We start from the raw sequence: 26,660 nt of genomic DNA on the forward strand, positions 1-26,660 counted from the left end.
CTTAGAAGTGAGCAAGAATCTAATTTGAGAACTTTGGATTCCTAGTTAGAAATTCACCACTGACCTGGATCTGAAAAAAGGGTTCTTTCGTAATGTGTAGCAGTACTGTAGAATTTAAGACCATCTGCTACACATCGGCATATCTTAATTGGATAATTTAAGTCCCTGTAACACCTTGGTAGGAGTAGCACCTTTAATAGGAAACCACCAAATAATGTCTTGAGCTATATATCTTAACGAAATAATTTATAGATGTTTTGTGGTTTAGTAGGCCTATTCTGTCGTTGACTGTGGGGCTTAACGAGTGTGCGCCCATCTGCAGGTGGCAGTCCACAAGAGTTCCGGTGCGGCGGCTCGCTCATAACCAGCCGCTACGTGCTGACCGCCTCGCACTGCGTCAACGGCAGGAAGCTCGGCTCCTACAGGCTGTGAGTACACCTCTCCATACTGGCTCCCAGCAGCGTGTCGCCATCGGAAGCGCTTAAACTCGGCAGCTATAGCAGCTTTTGATGTCTTGATGGGGCTGTACTATTCTCTGTGATGATGAAGGCATATTCTACAGCGCTCTGTACTCGACTTTGGTTGACTGCCTGTTTTATGGAAGATCTGTGTAAAGGCGGCTCGTTGGATGATCGCCCTGCATATGCTGTGGCAGTTTGAAGCGCTGTGTATTCTTCTATTGGGTAGGATGGAAATGAGAGCGGTACAATGTGGAGCGTTCCAGATGAAATAGTTGACAATTTATCATTAAGCTAATGCATGTATGACAAACATCAGTCCAGCAAAAGTCAATAAAAAGTCAGATTCAGGGTCATCAACAAGTTAATTTAGGTACAGGTAGCTACCATACTTCCTCACAAGCGATCGATGTAAGCCCCTTCATATAAATATGAAAACTACACGGTCTTCTATGCCCTGCTTGAACGAATAAAGTTATGCATGTAAAAATCAGTCAGTGCAGCACATTGTTTTGTATTTTTCAAATCCTCACACGACCTGTATTTTCCTGTGGCAGTGAAGGTTCTGAGATGGCGTTTCCAAAAATGGCTGATAAACTTGAAACTGTTTAGACGTCATTCAGTGGTAAGATACGGTGGTACATAACATGGACTTAATGTAGGATTACTAAACCCACAATTATTCATAAATTTGTGCATCAGGCTTACTAAGTACTCATAAAATCAGGCGTCCATAAAACTTTGCTCATCCCCTGTGAGAGGTTCTTCTTGGAAAGAGAGTGCCCTTGTGATCTGATGGTGATTGTTCTTAGAGTGTGTATCACAACCTCTCTGGACAAGCCTGGACAGATAGTATGTAATTCTGCGAGTCTAAAGCCTAGAGCTGTTTTAGCTGGAAATGAGATTTCAACCTTGTGGCGCTCCTGGGCAACTGCCTAGTATGGTGTGCAATGGCGGGCAAATCATTCCACAAAAGCGGTTCTGTCTTGTCATTTTATGGGCTTCGCGTCATGCAGGTGCACTCCCAGAAACATGACCAGAAAAATCTACCTACAAAACAATTTACTAATATTTCATGACAGTTTGATACCGTTTTTATTACTACTGTTAAAGGTCTACTGAACTGGTTCGTTAAGAAATTACTTTTATACCATTTATAAAGAACTCGCTAACTTGTAAAGCAGAATTTTGAGAGTATTATACGTCCAAGACCAAGTAAATCAACAAAAAAAGCAACTCTGTGCCGCTAATGTCATAGGTAGCTATGACCATAAATGTGAAACAACTTCACAAGAATATGTAACTTCAAAGAATTTTACAGACATTGTTGTAGACTGTACAAATAGTTGACAATATTCAAAGATCTTGTTCAGCGATGCTACTAACATATGAAGTGTAAATGAAGCAAAAAGTTAACAAATCCCTGTGTAATGTGAAAACATCTTCGAGGAACTCTGCAGTTTTCGAGTTGCAACTGTTTTGATACATATTGCTACTAGCATGTAATTTGTATCCATTTCTAAAGAGATGAGTTGTCATCTGCCTTGTGATGTGGACAACAAAAACACCGTAATCCATATTTCTCTTTCAGAGTTTTGTTTGAAGATATAGGGAATGGATATAACCTTTTAGCTTTAAGGATGTGTGTATGCCTTACTGAAATGATCAGCGTGATATTATAAGGCGATGGTAAAGAAATTCGAGGCTGTATAAAACTTTCCATGTGAGTAGCTCAAATTTTCATGTCTTATAAGTATGTAACTAAAACAGTATACGTAAGAAAATAGGAAACAATGGCAATTGGTGCACGACAATATTTTTGCCTTGAGAGATAATAAAGACATAGGCACCAGCAGAAAGAGCGAGAGTCTTAGATATGCAACAGAAAGGTAGAAAAATGCAGGGCGTTTGCACTGAGGGGACAAAAGTCGTGAGATACCTCCCAATACCGAGTCGCACCGACTTTTGCCTACCGTAGCGCAGCTATTCGTCGCGGCATGGACCCAACAAGTCGATGGAAGTCTCCTGCAGAAATATTGAGCCATGCCGTCTCTACTGCGGGAACTTTGTCGGAGCAGGATTATGTCGCATAAATGTTCGATAGGATTCATGTCGGGCGATCTGAGTGGCTCAATCATTGACTCGAATTGTTCAGGAAGTTCTTAAAACCAGTCGAAAATAATTGTGGTCCACTGACATGGCGAATTGTCATCCATAAAAGTTTCGTCGTCGTTTGGGAACATGAATACCACGAATGGCTGCAAATGGTTTTCCGATCGGCGAACATCCACAGGACCCAGTCCATTCCAGCCCTCACTGTTACAGATCCAACACCCGCTTGCATAGTGCTTTGTTGACAACTTGGGCACATGGCTTCGTGAGGACTGGGCCACATTCGAACCCTACACTTAGCTCTTACCCACTGAAATCGTGAACCATCTGACCAGATCATGTTTTTCCAGTCATCTGGGGTTGAACCGATATGGCTACAAGCCAGGAGAGGCGCTGCAAGTGATGCCGTGTTGTTAGCAAAGGCACTCACGTCGGTTTGCTGCCAAGTTTCTCGGCTCTGTCCTAACGGGTACGTTCCCCATACATCCCACATTGACTTCTGTAGTTATTTAACGCAGTGTTGCTTCTCTGTTAGCACTGACAAGTTAATGCAAGTGCCGCTGCTCTCGGTCGTTAAGTGAAGGCCGTCGGCCACCACGTTGTCACTTGTGAGAGGTAATGCCCGAAATTTTGTATTTCGACACACTATTGACACCGTGGATCTCGGAACACTGAATTCCCTAACGATTTCCGAAATGAAATGTCCCATGTTTCTAGCTTCAACTACCACTCCACGTTCATAGTCTGTTAATTCCTGTGGTGCAGGTATAATAACGTCCAAAACCTTTTCACATGTATCACCTGAGTGCAAAAGACAGCTCTGCCAATGGACTTCCCTTTTATACCTTGTGTATGCAATACCACCGCCATCTGTGTATCTGCATATCGCTATCCCATGATTTTCGCCAATTCAGTGTATGTCTGATATTTCGTTTTAATAGTGGCAATGACTGGCACTTTGTTTTCCTTTTTATTTCCTTTCTGCGTTGCAGTGTGGGCGTGCGGCTGGGCGAGTGGGACCAGCGTACGGACGTGGACTGTTACGGCGAGATCTGCGCGCCGCCGGCCGAGGACTACGGCATCGAGGAGGTCATCCCGCACCCAGACTTCAGGCCACAGGCCACCAGCAACGTCGACAACGACATCGCGCTGCTGAGGCTCGACCGCGACGCGCCCGATAACTGTGAGTGTCGTGCTGCCGGCTGCTCTTTCTCAAAACACCACGGTAGCTACACCGCCCAGGTCAATTAGAGAATACGTTTCGTATCAGACTGGTACAGTATATCCAAAATAAAGGCAGCCCCTCATGAATTGCCAGTAGTTGCTGCAAAAACAGGTATACCCTGAAGTGAATATCACACCAAATTAACTTGGGGCCGCTCCATCGATTGGGATCATATACGCAAGTCTCGGGCTACATATTGTTTCCAGTAAGAACCAGAAAGTATATTTTTATTGTTCGATCGGACTATTGATGATCAAACACTGACAACATAGTTGGCTGGCTTCAAAGTTCAACACACATGTTGCATACAAAACTCTCTACAATCGAAGATGGTGTCCTTCATATCAATAATATTTTTTATTTTTTCCAAGTCGATATGGACTGAGAACTAATGCAAATCAATCGTCAGTTACATCAGTGGAACAAATAACTTTCTGCAGTGTTTAAGTTTGTGTTTCCACCAAACTGATAAACTGAGATGCCGTACTGCCATAACATTCTTTTTTGTCTCTTTACTGTTAATTCGAATCAACCAATGCTGGTGAGGGATTGAAAAGAGTTTTCTTATTCATTCGAAACATTACAAATAAGAGTGGGTGAATTCAAACGTAAGTAATTTTTCATGAAGATGGCTTGCTTGAAGTACATTCCACAACTTGTTCACTGTGAGCGACTTCACGCTGTTGTCCTGTGTGCAAGGCTTCCTGTGGTTTTAATTTTGTTTCTGGAACTCGGATATGGACTCTTATAACCTGATAGGCCTCAGTAGATTTCATTTCCATCTGACGTATTCCATCTTTTTGATTTTGTAATGTGTGAAAAAAGACAGTTACTGTTTACAGCAATAAGGTATTCCTTATCTTGTCCCTCTGTCAGTACTGTCGTTAAATTTTGTTTAAGTTGTTAATGTTTGTCCTGACATTTACCTTTTTACTAAGTGGTATGCATAAATTCATGAACATATATTTCGTGTTTGCAACTAAATGAAAGGCAGTTCTTTTTTGCCCCACACATTTCCCTTCTTTTGTTTCCCAAGCATCTACAGTGGCCATTTTGATATTGCTAATCCAGGTGTGTCGATCTGGAAATGTATTTTGTCAGTCTGCATACAACAGACGGCCTATTTTCGGCATTTACTCGACTAAATTCACCATTTCACTTACATTTCCCTCTGTGTGTTGAATTTCTGTGTTTTCAGGCAGATTCAATCACCGGTAAAGGTGGAAGTGAAGTAATGAAATAAATTTGGTTGAGAAAACCGGCCATCTGAAATATGCAGCTCGACTAAATACATCTCCAGGACGATACACGTAGATTAACAACACCAGAACTGACCACCGAAGTTGATTTAAAAATACAAGAAGCAAAACAAGTATGACAAAAAAACAAACTACCATTTATTTTGTTGCAAAAACGGAATACACCTCCATGAATTCTGAAGCGATCCATGGAAAACGAATAAAATGATTAATGTAGATAAAATTTAGAAATATACATTAAGAATGCGAATATCTGGAATATTTGATAAAAAATTATTGTAAATTTTGTTGTATTCCAGCTTTCATCAGACCAATCTGTCTGCCAGTTAGTACTGAGATGAGGCAGGCGACGTTCGTCGGGAAGAATCTTGTTGTTGCTGGATGGGGTACAACAGAATATGGTAAGCCTCTCCACGTATCAACAACTTCACTAAGGAATAATGCTCTTATTTTGGGGTATTGAAGATAATCATTAGTCTCAAACATCATTCGTTGACCGAATAAGGAAAGGGCTTGTATTTTGTGTTGTCGATTTAAAGAATGACAACAAATGCTCCAAGCTTAAAACGATTCTCAACCATGTAGAATGTTTACTATCTCTCTTTTTCCCATTGGCACCACCGTTAAGAATAAAGGTGTACTCAGAAAACATCGCTAAGTTATCGTTTTCAAGATACGGCTAAACGAATTTTTTTTTTCAGACCAGCTCAATCTTCTAAACTCGTGACGAGATTTTTAAGTCCAGCATTTTTTATGTTTCCGGTTTTCATTGGTACTGTCCTGGTTTGAGAAATCTAAGTGTGCAAGCAGCTTGAGGAGGTTCGTTATGTGTTAAATAACACTGTGTTTGGATTGTGAATTAGGGTCAATCAATCTATGGTCGTTCTCGTCAAGTAAATGTACCATATATATTACCAACAAATATTATGTTCTGGAAGTTGTAATTTGTTCAAAAGTCTCATAAATTCGTTGAAAGTAGTACATACGTACACACTAGCTCTTTACTGATAGGATATGATAGGATACCACTTCTCACGGGCATTATTTCACCTATTCAAGTATTTATATGCTGTAAAATGCGCCTTTAAAATATTTATCTTGCTGGACATTTTCAGAGGGTGAGGATCACAGATTTGTTTTGATCGAAAAACCGAGCATGTTAGCACTCTAGACATATATTCGGGAGGACGACGGTTAAAACCCACGTCCAGTCACCATGATTTAGATTTCCAGTGATTTCCCTGAATCGCTTAAGGCGAATGTCGGGATGGTTCCTTCAAAAGGGCATAGCCGCTGCCCTTCTCCATCCTTCCCTGATTCAAGCTTGTGCTCCGTCTCTAATGACCTAATTGTCTACTGGACGTTAAACAATTATCTGCTCCTCCTCTTCCCGATCCAAAACAAGGAAATGTAGAAATTAGTGAAGACCATTCCTCCAGCTGCTGTTATATTTCTTCTTTCTTTCATGACATGAAAGATCCTACTTGGAGTGAGAGTTTTGAATCATTCAACTTCTATACGTATGCTGATCGTTATATTTGGTGCTGTTTCGATACTCTTCATGTGGTCCTTAGGAGGCTGAGTGCCCACTGTTCTAGTCCTCTAATGAGGAAAAATCCGGGCAGTACAAGGAATTAACGCTCTACGTGCCAGTTAGCCATTCTAACTTCAGTGCTAATTCACATACACCCTCTACAAATTTCTGAACATTTACCAATTTAATACATTTATGTCGGCTTTCATGAATACGTCAGTTTTGTTTCATAAAGTTCAGCAGATGATTTAGTTAAATTAGGTGTTTCATTGGACCAGAAATCACGTGGATGCTAAAACAAAATCTGTGGAAAACTTTTTCATAACAAATCAAGAAATGGAAGCACACGTGGTATCGTCTATATACTTCATTTAAATAGCGTATTCGTGGATAACGACTTTTTGTATTTCTCTAAACTTAGTTTCTTCCATTTGGTTTCCTGTCGATCTTACATTAGGAAATAGGTGATGGCGAAAAAATTTAATTCTTCTATGCAACACAACATAGAATTTAATGTCAGTGTATGCATTAGATGAAAACTATAATAAATTTGGTCACATAGAACCACATTTTTCATCTAACTGGTGAATTCAAGGTGTGAAGCAGTGATTACATGTACACATTATCACTTGCAGTCTCTTCTTCTAAGGCGGGCACTATAAGTGAAATACCTAAGGGAGGCCTGCCCAAACCGCAATTTGCGAGCGCGAGCAGCCAGGGTCCTACCCAGCGAGTGAGTTGAAGGATGAGGAGGAAGAGGAAAATGGAGACTGCAGCTCGACAACTCTACAGCGATGTATTCGTCTTATCAGACATCAGGCTGTTCGCTGAAATTACTATTTGTGTTAAACTTGATTTCGTTCTGCATTAGGAATACTATGGCGTCAATGTCCCTGCCGAAAAAAAAAAGTGAAGAAACCACAGCAATTTTATCACCCATAGGCCAAGCGAGGTGCTTAATAAGGCATCGCACTATTGTGAGCTGGAAAAACACTCAATGAAACGTCATTATAACACCGGGCAGAAAGCCGGCCGGTGTGGCCGAGCTGTTCTAGGCGCTTCGACCGGGAACCACGCGACCGCTACGGTCGCAGGTTAGAATCCTGCCTCGGGCATGGATGTGTGTGATGCCCTTAGGTTAGTTAGGTTTAAGTAGTTCTAAGTTCTAGGGGACTGATGACCTCAAATGTTAAGTCCCATAGTGTTCAGAGCCATTTGAACCGGGCAGAAATGCACTTGTATTCTGAAGAACGGCAGTGGATGCTGAATGAAGGCGTACATTAGGGAAAAAAGAGAGTTAATGATAAGTATAGTGGTGACATAATCTTTTATGGAAGACATCCTGACGTATTTGAATTCGTTAAGTGTCTTAATGCAAGGGGAGAATCATTTGGTAACAGATATGGCGAACAAGATTGATGCTACGAGTATATGGAAAAATCGGCTTCCAGTTCATGACATGGAACATTTCCCGTGGCTCAAGCTAGTCGTTTGTGGACCAGACATGACTGATTACGTTTGAGGAACGAGGATATTTCAACACGAGTTTTGTATTTTTATTTTACACGTCTAGTTCAGTAGGACCTAATTGAGGAGCAAATGACGAAGCTCATGCAACGTGTAAGTACATGAAATTACGACATAAATTAATAACAGATAAAATAAAAAGTTAATGAACCCAAAAAAGACAAGCCATAAGTTTATGTAAACACAATCAACAGCATAACACAAGAAGCACCTTAATTTTTCAAGGAACTCCTCGACAGAATTGAACGAGTGATCCATGAGGAAATTTCTCAGTTTCGATTTAAAGCGCGGGGATTACTGCTAAGTTTTTAACTTGTTGTGGTAATTATTGAAAATGGATGCAGTAGTATACTGCACAGCTTTCTGCACAGGAGTCAAGGAAGTGTGATCAAAATGCAGATTTGATTTCTGTTTGGTGTCAACTCAGTCAAAGCTGCTAAGTCTTGGAAATAAGCTGATATTGTTAACAAGAAACGACAGTAAAGAATGAATATATATTGAGAGGCCAATATCAGAATACCAACGCTAATCAACAGGGGTCGGCAAGAGGTTCGCGACTTATACCACTTGTTGCCTGAACTGCCCGTTTCTGAGCCAAAAATATCTTTTCAGAATGGGAAGAACTACCCCAGATACAATACCATATGTCATAAGAGAATGAAAGTAAGCAAAGTAGACTACTTTTCGTGTCGAGCTGTAACTTACTTCAGATACCATTCGAACAGTAAAAGTGGCAGCATTAAGTCTTTGAACAAAATCCTGAACGTGGGTTTTCCACGACAGATTACTGTCTATCTGAACACATAGAAATTTGAACTGTTATATTTCACTAAGCATATGTCCATTCTGTGAAATTAAAACGTTGGGTTTTGTTGAACTGTGTGTTAGGAACAGTAAAAACTGAGTCTTCCTGTGATTTAGCGTTAGTTTGTTTTCTACAAGAGATGAACATATGTCATGAACTGCACTGTTTGAAAGAGTGCCAACGTTGCACACAACATCCTTTATCCTTTACTACCAAGCTAGTGTCAACAGCAAACACAAATATTTTAGAATCACATGTAGTACTAGAGGACGTATCATTTACATAAATAAAGAATATGGGTGGCCCCAGCACTTTTCCCTTGGGAATCCCCCATTTAACTGTGCCCGCTCAGACAGTCTCAACACTGTGCATAATGACGTTTTGCTGCCTGTTGTTAAAGTAAGATGTCAACCAATTTGGAGCTACTTCTCGTATTCCATAATGGTCCAACTTCTGGAGCAATATTTTGTGGTCAACACAATCAAAGGCCTTAGTTAAATCAAAAAAGTTGCCTTTCTGGTTAGTCAATCCAGTACCTCACAGAGAAAAGAGAATATAGCATTTTCAGTTGTTAACTTCTAAAACCGAGCTGTAGATTTGACAGTGATTGTGTGAAATAAAATGATCAATTATCCTTACATACACAGCCTTTTCAATAATTTTGGCAAATACTCATGGCATAGAAATAGAACAAAAATTGTCTACATTATCCGTTTCTCCCTTTTTATAAAGTAGCTTTACTACTGAGTACTTTAATTGTTCAGGAAACTGACCTTTCTTAAAGGAAAAATTACAAAGTGCAAATTACATTTACAGGACTAACATGTCCAGCACAGTACGTCAATATTCAGCCAAGCACTCCATCATATCCGTGAGAATCCGTAGTCTTGATTCATTTATTCACTGAGTCAATGTCCCCCTTGTCAGTAGCACAGAAGAGTATTTCAGACATCAGTCTCGGAAAGGCATTTTCCGAGGTAGTTACATGATTCCCTGTGGGATCTAACTTTTTATTTAATTCACCAGCAGAAAGTGATTGTTAAGTACTGTACATATATCTGAGTTCTCAGTACCGGAAATATTTTTACTACGAATTGACTTATATTGTCGACCTTGTGCTGCTGACGAGACATTTGCTTCATGACTGACCATTTGGTTTTAATTTTATCCTGTGAATTAGCTTCTCTAGTTGTGTACCACACGGTCCTTGTCTCCGTAATAACATTTTTAAGCACTTTACAATACTGTTTGTAATGGGCTACTGCAGCTCGATTGTGACTACTACTAACATTTTGATGTAATTCCCACTTTGTTCTACATGATGTCCTTATCCCACTAGGTAGCCACCCAGGCTGCCTTTTACTACTAGTACCCTGTTCAGAATGTTCTAATGGAAAGCAACTTTCAAGAGCATGAGAAATGTGTTAAGGAAAGCATTATATATGTCATCTATATTATCGGCACTATAAACATCTTGCCACTCTTGTTCCTTAACGAGGCTTAAAAAACTCTCTGTTGCCGTTGGCTTAACTTTTCTACATAACTTGTAATTTTATGCAACATTAATTATATACAACATTGGTTTGAGTACAAAAACCTTTTAGTGTTAAAATGCATGCCTCATGGTCTGAAAGGCCAATCACCGCTTCACTTATAGCATGCCCATCTAGTAAGGAAGAAAGAATAAAGATATGGTCAATGGCTGTGCTACTGTTCCCTTGCACCCTGGTTAGAAAAAATCGCTGTCTGCATCAGATCTTATGAATTTAGGAGATCTTCCAATTTTCTTTTTCTTACTCAATCAAATATAAAATTAATATTGAAGTCACTACATTCTGAAGTCAGAGTCAGGAGAACTGTAAATAACAGAAATTACAAGTTTAGTTTCATTAAATTCTACTACCCCTGCACAACATTCTGATACATTTTCAGTGCAGTACAATGATACATCTAGGACTCAAATGGAATACTGTTTTGTACATACACAGCCACTCCCAACTCAGCAAAGAACTCCTTGAAAAACAACCAGCTAATTTTTAACCTGGTAATGGAAGCCTCTGAATTGTCAAATTGTTTATGTAATGCTCCAATACACCAACACCGTCACAGTCAACATCTATAAGCAGTTCGCTAACTTTATCTCTAATACCTCTTATATTTTGATTAAATATGGTAATTCCTTCAGTACTTGGATATTGACCTCCTTTGAAGGTGATTCCTTTGTTAGAAGGACTCCTTTTAAGCAGGGATATCTATCAGCTGACTTCAGTATAAAAAGGTGCAGCTCTAACACCAACTACTACACGAATTTTCCCATTGATCCATCACCGCCCACTACACTATCACCTATAAGCACTTCCAGCCTCTCCTTTCTATGCCTATTAAGCTGCAGGCCAGGCCTAGTGAAACTCAATCTGTTGATGGATTCTACTGGCACCACTACAATGTGAGTCATGCCCTTCGCCATCAGCACCTTCTCCAGCCCATGCTAACACACCTAACAGCAGCATTAAGAAGAGGCCTTTCATGACGCTGAAACAGTTGCACGAAGTGAGCCTTAGTGCCACCAATTTGAGTAGCTATCTTTACCAGGTCACCACCTACATCATACTCCCTGTCCCTATCGAGAATATTTGCAACTCCACCCACAATCACTACCTGATCCTCTTTCGTAAAATTCCTGCATAACTTGCCTATGCTAACAGTCACTGAGCCAACCCTGCACTAGGCGTCACAATGTTGGTGACCTGGTACTCACTCCCCAACACTTCCTGCAACTATTGGCCCTTACCTCTGCCATGTGAACTACCTAGCAGCAGAATCTTCTTCCTTCCATTAGAATTTGCAACTGACTTAGGCTACCTATCTGCTGAGGACTGCTGCATATTTCCTGCACTTACAGCTACAAGGGGCTCCTCTCCACTAAATTCTGTCTCTTGGTCAAATCTGTCGGTTATACACAAAATGCAACTGTCTGAATATCCCTACTCCTAGCTGCCTTCCTACCAACTGCCAGTTCCCATTCCCCAGTGCCCTTTGCCCTCCTCAAACTATCTAGTTCCTCCTTGCACTTGAAGGGCACAGATCTTACCCTCCTGCTACTCTATCAGTTTATTTCTGCCACAAATTCTGCATTTCCAGGAGAGGGAAAGCCAGTGGGCTAGAATGCCCTCTAGTTTCCGCAGTGGATTGCCCTCAGTGAAAATACTTTGAACAAATCTGACACTGCAACCCACTACTCACAAAGCTATGGCAAAACCCAAACTTCTGCTCCTTTAAAAATAATGTTAACAGTTAATGAAAAAACTAAATGTCTACGTTACCTAAGTTCAATTTCAACAGTAGAACTATTTAAAGAACTAACAATAGTTATCTAGAATGTCGCACTCTACTAAGGAAGCAAATACTTTTATTAATACTACTAAGCTATAACTAATACCAATACCACAAAATTTCTTATGTAAAACCAAAAATTCAAGCGATCACTGGAACACTCAACAAAATTGAAAAAAGTGAACGAGAGTTTTCCTGAAATATTTCACTACAAACAAAAAACCGTCTGTCGAAAACTGGCGTACTAAATTTAATAAATGACTTCGACACACAAACAACTATATAAAAAATAGTGGGCGAAAGTTTCAGAAAGCTTATTAAGTCGTTATTTCACCATAAACAGCACTATGCACCGTTGAAAACAACTACATTTAATAACCGAAAAACAGCACACAAGTAATTTTGTTAGTACTTAGCTTTAGAGCCGCGAAATGTATAGATACTGCTGAGACTTCGATGAACGATATAAACACTCGAATCCGAATAACAGACCACTCGAACCAATAACAAAAAGATTGATTAAGTTGAATGAAAATCCACTAATAAGTTACTTTTAAAGCAAATATTAACACCAATAATCTTTGAAATAAGTATCTGAAGTCTAAAGCCTTATAAAGTATAGGAGAGCAATTTGAACAGCAGTCCAGCACATGTGATGCCACACCAAAGAGGCTCCAAGACATTGCTCGAATAACGACGGATTTCGATTATCTGTCAGACCATTCTCGCTTTTGCCTGCTAATATATCTCATTACTTCCAAATTGAGCTCATAGACGTAACCAGCTCACTGGCCTGTTTATCCAGTCTAGAAATTTACAAGAATGTTACTCCAAGAGCAATATCCTCGACTGCACAGAGAAGCCTGTAAAGTTTATTTAGTAATTGTTTCAACACACGTGTCAAAATGTTTTTTTTTTCTTCTCTCGTGAAATTGAGAGTCCCACTAACGTTCGAATTTTTCAGATTCCGAATATTTCACTGTATCTCGAACCATAGGACTAGATATATTACATATTCTAAAATCGGATCTATTACATATTCTAAAATAGAAATGTGTAAATTGTATAAACATTTCCACTTAATGTTGAACACCTGTATCTGAAGTTTCTTGTTGTATTACGCACCGTAATAGCACTATCTATTGTACTTCTGTACTAGAGTAACAAAATTTGCTGCTTTGACAAAAAAAAAAAAAAAACTAAAATTAAAAATAAACACCCATGACAAAATCTTCTTTATAGGAGTATGGTGCAATATTCCCCTGTTATAAGTAGTTTCAATGTGGTGCAAAAATATTTTCTTAAGTTTCCCATGCATGCAGCCTTGTGAATCTTGGCAAGGCCTGATCAAAGGAGATGGTAAAACCCACCATGTCACATTTGATGCACAATCAATGTAAAACAACAACAAATTGGTTTGATTGTATAGGTGCACTTTATTTAATACTGTAGAATTTTCACTCTGAGGCATAGTTTATACTGGAGAAATTACCTTTTCTGTCCAAAGTTGTTTCTGAGGAAACCATAAGTAATACAGGGATTATTCTAATTACTTTGTAAACTAAGGTTTTTGCTAAATGTTCCACTGCACGTTTTATGCAGAAGAGGTGTTCTTCACACATCCATATGGACTCATGAACGTGTGACTAGTCCAGAAATTGAAACAAATCAACATTTAACCAGTTTCTGACATTTTAATATGGTCTTACAAAAATCATCATTATATATATATATATATATATATATATATATATATATATATATATATATATATATATACCAAAAGACTGATATCAGCAGCACTTAATCTTGCACGAAATCCAAGTCCTTTCAGTTTTCTGCATTTCTTGGTAAGATGTCTCTTCATTCAGATCCATCTGTATGAAATACATTTTTCTATTTCTGTCTCTTTTATCTTCTATTTTACCGTCAATGATAACTTTACGTTTATTTGGAGATTTTTGGAGATTTACTTCTTATTGCCTTTTTCTTTCGAACCCTTAATAGTTCCTTTACCACTCTACCAATTTACTTTCCCCAATTCTTCCCCACAGTCAGATTTCAAAGCTTTCAAGACATTTCTCGTCTTACTTCCGTAATGTCATCTTTTCTGTGCCAACTCTAACAAGATCCCAAATAAAGTGGTTTGCTCTTGTTGTAAGCAGTCCTTATATCTTTTTAAATGCTTCCTTTCAATGTTCGAACCCATGTGTGAAACAACAAAATACAGCATGCAAATCATAGGGACTGACGACTACTTCTAGGTTACGCTTTCGGCAGCAAACATGGGTATGTATATCTATAACGCTGTGATAGGTGTGGATGCATTCGATGTTGTCTAACGATTTCACTAGTGGCAGATCTAAGAAATCGCACTGTGGACGATTCCACTTGCGTCCATCGCAGCAGAACACGCATTACCTGCAGAATTGGTGGCCTGATTGGACCAGTAATTTCTAATTTCTGTAGCAACATTAGCGTACTGGGCATGGGTACTTATTGTCAAAGTATTTCTCAAGATGCTCTCTACACCCCTCGAAGTCTGGCGGTGTCGTTTTATTAGTCCCTGTATATTCGCTCTTCCACAGCAACTTTTAGATGTATATAACATTTTTAAAATCTCAATCTTACGCGAAATCACTCAATGACACAATTAAAACTATATCAATCCATAGAATGAAGTTTCGTATGTGTAGTTCTGGCATCTCAGCCTGGCCATTTTGGAAGCCCACCAGAATGCACGGACCTAGACGACAGTTAGGTGCCGCTCCTAAAATTTGCGAGCGCTGCTGAGAACAGTCGTTAGCAGACTGCAGCGGAGCACTGTGCCAAATACTGCCCAGAAACCTAGGAATACGGAATTTGCCTGTAGCCCTTCATCCACGATTCAACGGTGTTGTGCAAGAAAAGGGCAAGCTGAGTTTCTATACTCATATCTGTGCTGATCAGTCAAAAGAAATATTCTGTCTCAATGAAATTTATTATATACCCATGTTTTGGTTAATACGCGCGTGTTTGTGTTTTGCAGGTGACACCAGCCCAGTGAAACTGTACGTCGGGGTGCCGGTGGTGGACGAGCAGACGTGCCAACAGCGGTACTCGCGCTGGAACCGACGCATCGTGACGTCGCAGATATGCGCCGGTGGTAAGAAAGGCAAGGACTCCTGCTCCGGCGACAGCGGCGGCCCGCTCATGGCCTTCAAAGGCCGGCCACCTAGGGGTATCCTCGTTGGCCTCGTGTCATTTGGCCCCCGAAACTGCGGCATGGTGGGCTATCCCGCTGTCTACACCCGTGTCTCCTCCTTCCTCACCTGGATACTGGACACCATTCGACCTTAACATCAATCACACGACTTACATCCCACCAAATCATTGTGGCCGACCACCATGAATATCATTCGACTGGATGCATCCAGACAAATTACATCAACTCTCAGACACTAATGTTCACGTTACTGCAATGAATATCAAAGACATTATATCTTAAGAGGTGTTAACGTAAAGCAGTGTCTCCTCTCACGCCATTTGCACCATCAGCTTTAAGATATTGATTATTTCATAATTAAATTTTCCCTTGTCCTTATCTTTTTTGTGTATTACACACAAAATTTTGCAACAAATTATCATTAAAGAAAAAACTTAAATACGTTACTGTTACGTACTGTACATATGTGGAACGAGCGAAGAAGGTGCTTATGATGAAAAAAATTGAGAAAATTTTAATAAAATTCGTTTTGTGAACAGTAAAATTTCGTGAGGCTCTCACACATAGAAACAGGGAAGGTAAGTACAACTGAGAACAACAGGATTTCAGAGGATTAATCTTGACAAACAATTGATTCATTGCAAATGATGTGATAACATGGTACTACTAACAATTACCTCACCATCTGACACAGAATACTATCCTGTGTAGTAACAAACCTAAATTATCCTTGTTTCTTGTGTCTCCTTGTTCCCTAGTTTCAAGAATTAAAGGTTGTGTATATGTTCATCAAAAAGGCAATTGCTTTGATCACTTTCTCGTCGCTCGTTATCTCATTTACAGTAGTTATTAATAATTTATGCAAATTTTTTGGTATGTCCACCTCCGCAAATGAGTGACCAGTATAGAATGCTGATATGTAGAAGATCCGCATTCGTTTCACTTCACTGCAAACTCATTTTCCTTGGTGCGAGAGCTGTGACGTGACGCCAGTTGCGGAGCTACTTGAATAAGAAGTAGCGAACCCAAGCTCTAGAAAGTCAGCAAAACGGCTGGGAGGGCGGGTTGCTGACCACATGACCTCCACTCCACATCCACGCAACCCCGATTGGTAGTGGATGATCGTGTTTTATTGCAGAGAAATTGATTTCGAGCCGTGAAACCATGCTGTTTACTAAGTGAATTTTGTGAACTGTAATTTATTTTGTTGTCCTTGTGCATCATGGGAGTGAGCTGGATCATTAATAGATTGTTATTTTTGTTAATTACTATTTATAAATAAACGTTTTAAAATACATATTGTTTCATTGCTGAAGTTCATGTAAAATGGAATCATAGTCTAAGCAAACCCTGGTTATGACTGAGCTTAAGGATTCCTTGCCAAGTACCTCAGTTGTTCCTGATGCACATAAAAAGTCAATCAAATGAAAGCCAGTTCTATGTAGGCAGCTCAGGGTTTGACACCTGGTGTACCTACATTGTGAGTGTGCCAGGCAGTGGGTAAAGTTGTGAAGTCTTTTATTTAGTTTCTACGTTGTAATGCTTGATAGTCTTGCGTGAAATTAATTTTGGAAACCACACTCTTCTATAAGGGACTGAAAGCTATATGTGCAAACAGCCAGAAACCGATGGAGGATATACTGTTCATAGTCTTTTGTCCACTGATCCACAATTCATCTCGTTGAGACAAAAGTGAAATATCGTAACTCTCTATGAATAATGCAAAGTATTTGAGAATTAGGGCGACAAATGAGTTTATTGTCATTTAAAAGAACAGCATATTATAATGAATACTTACATGCACAAGAGTAATTAATTTTTGCGAATATTTAAAACTTGTTCTGTCAGCATTGAGCACTTGACACAGTTCTGAGACGATTTATACTCTATGTTCATAATTGTCTAAGTTTAGTTACTAGCCTTAAAAGTAGAGAATAATCTAAGCCACTTGCCAAACGGCTTGCTATGATACAGCGATCAGTACATGAAACGAAACATTGAAAACGTAACGTGGGCTTTCCAGTTCATTACTACAACCACGAAAGTCGGCTTTTAAGTATTTGCTCTAAATAAGCGGGATATCTCAGTCAACCTAAAAACATTCATATCAATACTTGTTAATGCCATTTAAGGCTTAAGCAGACACTGTCACGGAAAGATTCATGGAACATTCTGCAACATGGTGAGACTCAACACATATGACTCACGGGGATCGAATAACTTCCGGTTGTAAACATCGCGTTCTTTATACATGCTCGATGCGGACGGTGAACGAAGCATTCGCTCGAAAATCGCTTCCCGCATTGACAGCGGCTCCCAATCAGTACCCCTCAAGACTAAGTAAAACTGTACTTTATTTATATTCTATAACACCGTTATCCAGATAAATCACAAATTTTGAACTCCTGAACATTTAAAACGGAACCGAGTATAGTTAAGGGCTCTGAACTGACTGTTTTACTTTCTATACCTTTGTAAAAATACCATATAAAGATCAGGCACGGTACAGATTCATTATTACACATAATAAGTACAGTGCTTTAATCTTGGCTTTATAGATTCATAACAAATATCAGTAAATCTAACTCGCATTACAAAATTTAGATACGAAAATTCGTTTTATCTTAATAATTCAAAACGTATATTAGGTTCTAACTTGCAAACTTCTACCACTTTTTTATGATAAACTGAACCTAATTCCAGAAGCAGAACACTCTAACTTTAATGTTATGTTCTTCAAAAATTTCGAAAATACTGGAATGATTGAAAAAGTGAAAGAGGCAGCTTAATCGGAACTTCTACCTCCTTTTGTCGACTCCTCATTCGGGAGAAATTATCAGTACATTTGAAATGATAATAAAACTTACCAAGTTTTAAAAAAAATTGTGGTAAATTCACATTTTGAAATATTTGATTGATTTGATATAATATTTAAATACTCAGCAGCCTGTAACAATTTGAACCGACGTTTTATTCATACTAGTTTATAATTCAGTGAAGTTCATTGGTTTGACACCTAAGTTGGGAGACAGTGGAACATGATTCTCTGCTTGAATAAATAATCAATGAGGTGGAAACACAGTCCAAGTGGTGTCACATCGAAACAGTTCCTCCAGACATACAGAACCATACAATACTGCTATCATTGTTAAGCTTAGATACGCCCATCAAAGTTGTGCTGTTCTCTGTTCACATGCTCTGAGATTATACCACTTATGATAACCATCAAAACGATGTCTGTTGTCTACACACTATTTCACCACATGAAAGTAAAATTCGAAACAAATCATAACTTGACTGTAAATTTTTCTTGTCACATCGATAATATAAACTGCTATACACTGAAAATAATATTTCATCACATCAAATTCTAAAATCAGGTAAATCAAAGTGACTAGTTAACTGACATGACCATCTATGTGAATGACATAAGACTTCACCTCATTAATTATTCATAAATGAGCGGAAAATTTTATTTTCTGCATAGCAGGACACATGCCTATAAGAATTAATACAGAAGATAATGCTCAATGGCCAGTTAAAAACTTATGATATACTTACGAAATTTCTCACATTAAACTAAGCTATTCTTGGACCATTACTCTCAAGCATTACTCTCAAGGGAATCTCCCCATCACCCCCCCCCCCCCCCCCTCAGATTTAGAGGGAAAATGAATCAGTGGATAGCCCATCAAAGACTGAACACAGATTAAGCATGAAACCGGACGGAGGTGTACTGAACTTTGAAAAAAGAAGCAAAATAGAAACAGTGAACGGTCCAAGCTCAAGCTATGCAACATCGAGAGAACTGCAAGAACCACAGCGCGTGGTTGTGTGGTCACAGTGTGGGACTGCGAAGTGGGAGATCTGTGTTGAAATCTATCTCGTGCCCCAGATTTTTTTTCTTCTCCACAACATTATGAACTTTCCACCCACCCACTGACGTGTCTGTTCTCCTTCTGTAGTCTTGGAAATTGTGATACTATCCATTGGTTATAGAATTTGAGTCATGTGGTAAGAATATATTATGTCACAAGTAAATATGATGAATATTGGGAGCAGGCGAGATGCCGCATAGACCTGTCACAGAAATGAAAACAACAAATAAACAGGTGAGAACTATACTACATTTTGGACCTTAGTATTTGCGACCCTTTTGTAGATGCCCAAGTACCACAGGAGTTCCAACCAACCAATTTTGCAACACAGGATAAAATGATTACAACAATGAAAGAAAAGCTGTTTATTGACAATCATGGTCATCACTACTGCGTGCCCAGAGAGATTATATGAGTGGAAGAAATGGCGAGGCCATTTAAAAATTCCAAATAGCAGAAACTTAAGCAAACACCAACATTATTGCCCACCTGACAAAGTAGGCGTGCAGATTGAACAACTAAAATATAACTGCACGAATAAAAGACGATGTTTATTGTCCAAACTTTTAAATAGAAATTTCAAGATTTGAAAGATAAAAGTTTAGATTTCTTCAGAAGTATGCCAAATTATAAGAAGGTGCTGTATAAATACTGTGCTGATACATCCATACGTTATGCATGTTCCTTTGTACAACTATTTCATAATTTCAAAGGTATTCGGACGAGTACATGTAAATGATACTTTTTCAATACTTTACTACGAGCATGGTTTATTTTTTGTTTTCTTTTCTAACAGAAAATTCGAAAAACGATTACAGAGGCAAATCCAGGTTTGTCAACTAGTTATTAGCTAAAATTAAAAATTTAAAATGTTCTCACAACCCACTTATTGAGATTTATAATCTTACATTAAGTCAAGTACACTCCTGGAAATGGAAAAAAGAACACATTGACACCGGTGTGTCAGACCCACCATACTTGTTCCGGACACTGCGAGAGGGCTGTACAAGCAATGATCACACGCACGGTACAGCGGACACACCAGGAACCGCGGTGTTGGCCGTCGAATGGCGATAGCTGCGCAGCATTTGTGCACCGCCGCCGTCAGTGTCAGCCAGTTTGCCGTGGCATACGGAGCTCCATCGCAGTCTTTAACACTGGTAGCATGCCGCGACAGCGTGGACGTGAACCGTATGTGCAGTTGACGGACTTTGAGCGAGGGCGTATAGTGGGCATGCGGGAGGCCGAGTGGACGTACCGCCGAATTGCTCAACACGTGGGGCGTGAGGTCTCCACAGTACATCGATGTTGTCGCCAGTGGTCGGCGGAAGGTGCACGTGCCCGTCGACCTGGGACCGGACCGCAGCGACGCACGGATGCACGCCAAGACCGTAGGATCCTACGCAGTGCCGTAGGGGACCACACCGCCACTTCCCAGCAAATTAGGGACACTGTTGCTCCTGGGGTATCGGCGAGGACCATTCGCAACCGTCTCCATGAAGCTGGGCTACGGTCCCGCACACCGTTAGGCTGTCTTCCGCACACGCCCCAACATCGTGCAGCCCGCCTCCAGTGGTGTCGCGACAGGCGTGAATGGAGGGACGAATGGAGACGTGTCGTCTTCAGCGATGAGAGTCGCTTCTGCCTTGGTGCCAATGATGGTCGTATGCGTGTTTGGCGCCGTGCAGGTGAGCGCCACAATCAGGACTGCATACGACCGAGGCACACAGGGCCAACACCCGGCATCATGGTGTGGGGAGCGATCTCCTACACTGGCCGTACACCACTGGTGATCGTCGAGGGGACACTGAATAGTGCACGGTACATCCAAACCGTCATCGAACCCATCGTTCTACCATTCCTAGACCGGCAAGGGAACTTGCTGTTCCAACAGGACAATGCACGTCCGCATGTATCCCATGCCACCCAACGTGCTCTAGAAGGTGTAAGTCAACTACCATGGCCAGCAAGATCTCCGGATCTGTCCCCCATTGAGCATGTTTGGGACTGGATGAAGCATCGTCTCACGCGGTCTGCATGTCCAGCACGAACGCTGGTCCAACTGAGGCGCCAGGTGGAAATGGTATGGCAAGCCGTTCCACAGGACTACATCCAGCATCTCTACGATCGTCTCCATGGGAGAATAGCAGCCTGCATTGCTGCGAAAGGTGGATATACACTGTACTAGTGCCGACATTGTGCATGCTCTGTTGCCTGTGTCTATGTGCCTGTGGTTCTGTCAGTGTGATCATGTGATGTATCTGACCCCAGGAATGTGTCAATAAAGTTTCCCCTTCCTGGGACAATGAATTCACGGTGTTCTTATTTCAATTTCCAGGAGTGTATTATAGGAACTGTATATACATATTGATGCATGACAAATCATGATATGCAAATTACCCAGACTGTATTTAACCATTATTTGAGAATGATCGCTTTCTACATTTTAGATTTTCATGCAGTGGAATTAGTGTGACAGTTAATTCAGTCATCAGATATTTCAAGGTGTACTAATTTTTTAGTTATTTTCGACTGACACTCTAATGTTATGTTTTAACTAACTCTTAGATTATTAATGGTAATAACTTAATAAATAAGTTCACTGAAGATCTTTCAATTATAATTGGCATAAATTAATTATTTGCTTCACAAATTTCTGAGCACTGACTGAAAAATAATTGAGGACAATTTATTGCAAATACTCCTTGGTTTAATCGGACAGATGTGGCATGAGTTTTAATTCCTAATGCAGTACTACCCATGGATGAAGAACATCTGAGGCTCTTGTTAGTATTTTTACTTCTGTATTTATAAGTAAAATTGTTCAATTATCTACATCTAGTAATCAGAATCTGTCATTTTCTAGCTCTTATTCTGGAGCTATGTAACTGTCAAATTCTATATCTATGAAGTCTGAATATTCATATCCTGATTATCATTGTTGTCCAATTGTTTAATTTGGAATTATTGCATCTACTGAACCAACAAGTAAGTATAATAGATGTATGCAATGCAATACAAATTAGAGTAATAGCTGGTAATGCTCTTCCAATGGCTTCAATCAAGTGTGTGTGAAGAATACTTCGATTTGTGTAGGCAATGTATAGTATACCTCAGAGTGTAGCCTACAGTTACTGCAATTAATAATGGTACAACTATGGTATGATCGTGGAAGAATGATAATTCCTCTATTAGTGGTGAAGCTCTGTCTTAAAGTGATAAATTTGATCATGTTGCCATTAAAAACTTTTCAAATAAAACTTCAAAACTTTATTTGTAGAGCTTAAATCTACTGCACTAATCTACCATACTAGAGTCTAGAAATTAGTGGTAGTTCTGAACAACTGTGTTCTGCAGGAGGCTTTTTTTGTAGTCATTCAGTTGATTTACTTATGTTAGCTCTCAGTATAAGTGCTCGATTTGTAACCACTCATTCTTATGTAATTACAATGAATATAATGATTCCCACAATTGTCATTTTTGTTCCAATTCTTGATACTACATTTCATGATGTATATGAGTCTGGGTAGTCAGAATAATGTTGTGGTATTAATATTAAATCTGGGAAATTTTAAGGAAACAAGGTTAGGTTCAATCCAATTAATATAATTTTGAATTGGATTTTTAATCATGTATTATTTATAGTTATACCTGTAAATAATGGATATATTGAATGACACCTCCTATAATTACAAATACTGCTCCTATAGATAATATATAGTGGAAGTGTGCTACTACTTAATAATTGTCCTGTAATATAATATCAAGAGATGAATTTGCTAATATTAGTCCTGTTAACCTTCCAATTGTGAATAGAAAAATCAATCCTAGATCTCATAGTAATGGTGAGTGAACTTTATTCCATATAATGTTGCTAATCATGTGAATACCTTAATTCCTGTTAGTACAACAATAATTATTTTTGTGATGTAAAGTATGCACAAGTATCAACATCCATTTCTGCTGTAAATATATGGCGTGCTCATGCAGCAAATTCTATTATTCTAGTTGATAATATATCATAAATTATACCTAGTGTTCTAAATTATTCAATTTTTCATCATTCTTGACGTATGATATGTGAGATAATACCAAGCCTTGGTAAAATTAAAATATAAACCTCTGTGGCTCAAAGAATCAGAATAAGTTTTGATATAGAGTAGAGTCCCCCACCCCCCATCCTGCAGAGTAAAAAATGGTGTATTTAGGTTTTGGTCGGTTAATAGAATAGTAATCATACATGCCAAAACAGGAAGTGAAAGGAGAAGAAGAAGGGCTGTAATAGTGACACATCAAACAAATAATGGTGCCTGAACTACAGTTATTCTTTCTGTTTGTATATTAATTGCTGTTGTAATGAAATTTACTTCTCCAAGAATATATGAAACACCTGCTAGGTGTAATGAGAAAACAGCTAGCTCTACTGATGTTTCTCTGTGAGCGATAGCACCTGCTAGTGAGGGCTCAACTGTTATCCTGTACCAGCAAAATTATCTATTAGATAAGATGTAAGAAGAAGGGCTGATGGAAGTGATAGTAATCAAAAACTTACATTAGTTATTTGGGGAAATGCTATATCTGGTGCCACAACTATTAATGGTACAAGTCAATTACCAAATGCGCCAATCATAATAGGTATTACTACGAAGAAAATTATTACAAATGCGTGGACTGTAATAATATTATAGACCTGGTCATCACCAATTAAGGATCTGTGCTGTTCTAATTCTGCACGAATAAGTATTCCTATTGATGTTCCTACTATTCCTGCTTGTGCTCTGAATAGAAAGTATAATGTACCGATGTCCTTATGGTTTGCTGAAAATAACCATTTTTGAAATAAGATGGCTGATGTTATAGGTGGTAGACTGTAAATCTACTTAGGAGACATTTTCTCTCTTATCGTTATTGGTCTTGTATTCAGTTTTGATTCTATACTGCAATTGTAGTGGTGTAAATTTTTGCCAAGACCTAAGAGATTATGCTTTTAATTATAGATGAAAGTTGTTAGTTTAATTAATTTGAGTCCTTAGTATAGTGAGATTAGGTTGATGTCCTGAATCCTATAGTTGAAGATATAACTATTAAAGGAAGAATAAATCTTGATTTTTGAAGCTTGATTTTTATTGATCATGAGCTCTCAGTGTATAATATGAGTGCTGAAAATCTAATACGTATATAATAATAAATTGTAATGGTAGTTAGTACTACTATGACTGTTATAAGGGTTGTTATGTTTTTTCTGTAAGTGATTGTGTAATAATTCATTTTGGTAAGAATCCAAGGAATGGGGGTAAACACCCATTGATAGCCTCCTCATCACCCATGTTAGGCTTGCCGCAGATTGCATGCTTCAATGGACGAAACGGATAGAATCTGGACGGTGCGAGATCTCGGTTGTAGGATGGATGAGGAACAACAGCCCAATAAAGTTTTGTGGGCTCCTCTCGGTTGCGCGTACTCGTTTGAGGTCTTGCATTGCTTGGACAAGGGGAAGTTCATTTCCATTTCTTTGTCGGCAAACTCGCTAAAGTAGTTTGTTCAGTTTCCTGAGGCTGTGTGGTACCGACACCCACACGGGAGATCGGATAGGTTTGCGCGACCTTGTTGCGATGATGAAACCTGCCTCTCCTAATGACTCGACGAGCTTTTGTTCACTGCCAGGTCTCCGTAGACGTTCTCCAAGCGAATATGAATATCTGCAATGCTTTGGTTTACCGCCGCAAGGAACTCCATGTCAACTATCTGCTTGGAGCACACCTTCGCTACAGACGCCATTTTGATGACTACGTACAGCGTGGCCAGGTATAGGAACCTCACGAAACAATAGGAATTGAAGCGATAATATTCCTCGATGTCCTACAACAAATTCTAGATTTTTGAACAGAAATTGTCCGAGAAAAAATTTGTTGTATTACGCATTGAAAGCCCTTCATATAAGTATTTGCTATTTGAACTGTGTGCCGGCCGCGGTGGCCGTGCGGTTCTAGGCGCTGCAGTCCGGAACCTCGGGACTGCTACTGTCGCAGGTTCGAATCCTGCCTTGGGCATGGATGTGTGTGATGTCCTTAGGTTAGTTAGGTTTAAGTAGTTCTAAGTTCTAGGGGACTGATGATCTAAAGATGTTAAGTCCCATAGTGCTCAGAGCCATTTGAACCATTTGAACTGTGTTCCGAGGTCAGCTGCTAATATTTGAAACACAATCTTTATTTATTGGGGAACCATTTCTCTCAAAATGGAATTTGTATTTAATCTTATTAATATGAGCTCTTATTCACTATTAGTCGCATGCATAAATATTACATAAAATATTTTATATTGAAAGTGTAGTACGCTGTTCATGAGCTTTGTCTGTAATAAGACGTTTGCACGTTATTCACATTGACATGTACCTTCTTCAGGAGTTAAGTGGGTACAAGTTCGATTTTATACTGTGTAGTGGTTTTCATTAAATATTCCGAGTCGTAAAATATGATAAACCCAATACTCGTACTCCTTTGTCGCCCCATAACTATAAGTTGTGGAGCGATAAAGGAGTTACGGTTTCCGCGTTTCAGATTTCGTTGTTATACTTTCACAACAGCAAAATAAATAAACAAGCCAATGATGAGGTAATAAGTGTAATTAACATTTTCTTTTGTCATAAACAGCACGGACATGATTGTCCAACTTAAGAAGAACGGTACGTTCTGCGAAAAGAATTTACAAGGATCACTGACAAAATCGTCAGTTACGTATAGAGAATTAACGCCCGATGAAACGTGAGTTCAAAGACAGAAATACTAACCAAAAGCAAATACGCTCAGAAGTTAAGCAACGTACACAATTAAGCTACAAAATCTGCGAACAGTCATAAAAAAATGTTATCTGAAATTATTTTGACTGTACCAAGAGATGACTGGCGCACAGGTAGGGATTGGGGGTTGTAAGCGGAGCACCTAGCGACGAACTTCTCAGGATGACATCGCTATTAAAGACAACGCCAGTCATATTTTTCTTCACAGCCTGATACTTATTAAATATAATAACAATAGTGTTGTGCTTCCTTTTGCAGATGATAAAGCAGCCTAAGCCCTATATGAGATGAAGAGAAGCTCCAAGTCTCGACATTCATTTCTCCAGAAACCTTATAGTCTCACATAGCATGACCTTTTTAACATCCGTTTGTAATGACACCTCATACTAACAAGCATTTTGGAGATCCAGGAAACAGAAGAGGTCGTAATCATAGAACGAAAGAAAATGAGAAAGACATGCCAGATCAAAGAGCTGAAGACCGACATGCATCGTAACTACCCTCTTTGAATTCCAGGAGACGATCCCG

At 39.3% G+C, this 26,660-nt stretch overlaps 1 protein-coding gene across 1 annotated transcript in view; it reads left to right on the forward strand.

Annotated features, from left to right (window-relative positions):
• LOC124791171 (serine protease easter-like) overlaps positions 1–16,698 on the forward strand; it is a 61,751-nt gene extending 45,053 nt beyond the window's left edge. The window contains exons 4-7 of the mRNA XM_047257839.1: positions 323–428; positions 3,563–3,753; positions 5,354–5,455; positions 15,282–16,698. Coding sequence (XP_047113795.1) covers positions 323–428; positions 3,563–3,753; positions 5,354–5,455; positions 15,282–15,592 — 710 coding nt within the window. The 3' untranslated portion in view covers positions 15,593–16,698. The remainder of the gene's footprint in view (positions 1–322; positions 429–3,562; positions 3,754–5,353; positions 5,456–15,281) is intronic.
• The last annotated feature ends 9,962 nt before the right edge of the window (positions 16,699–26,660 follow it).

This window comes from Schistocerca piceifrons, chromosome 1, assembly GCF_021461385.2.
Source record: "Schistocerca piceifrons isolate TAMUIC-IGC-003096 chromosome 1, iqSchPice1.1, whole genome shotgun sequence".
Classification (NCBI taxonomy): Eukaryota; Metazoa; Arthropoda; class Insecta; order Orthoptera; family Acrididae; genus Schistocerca; species Schistocerca piceifrons.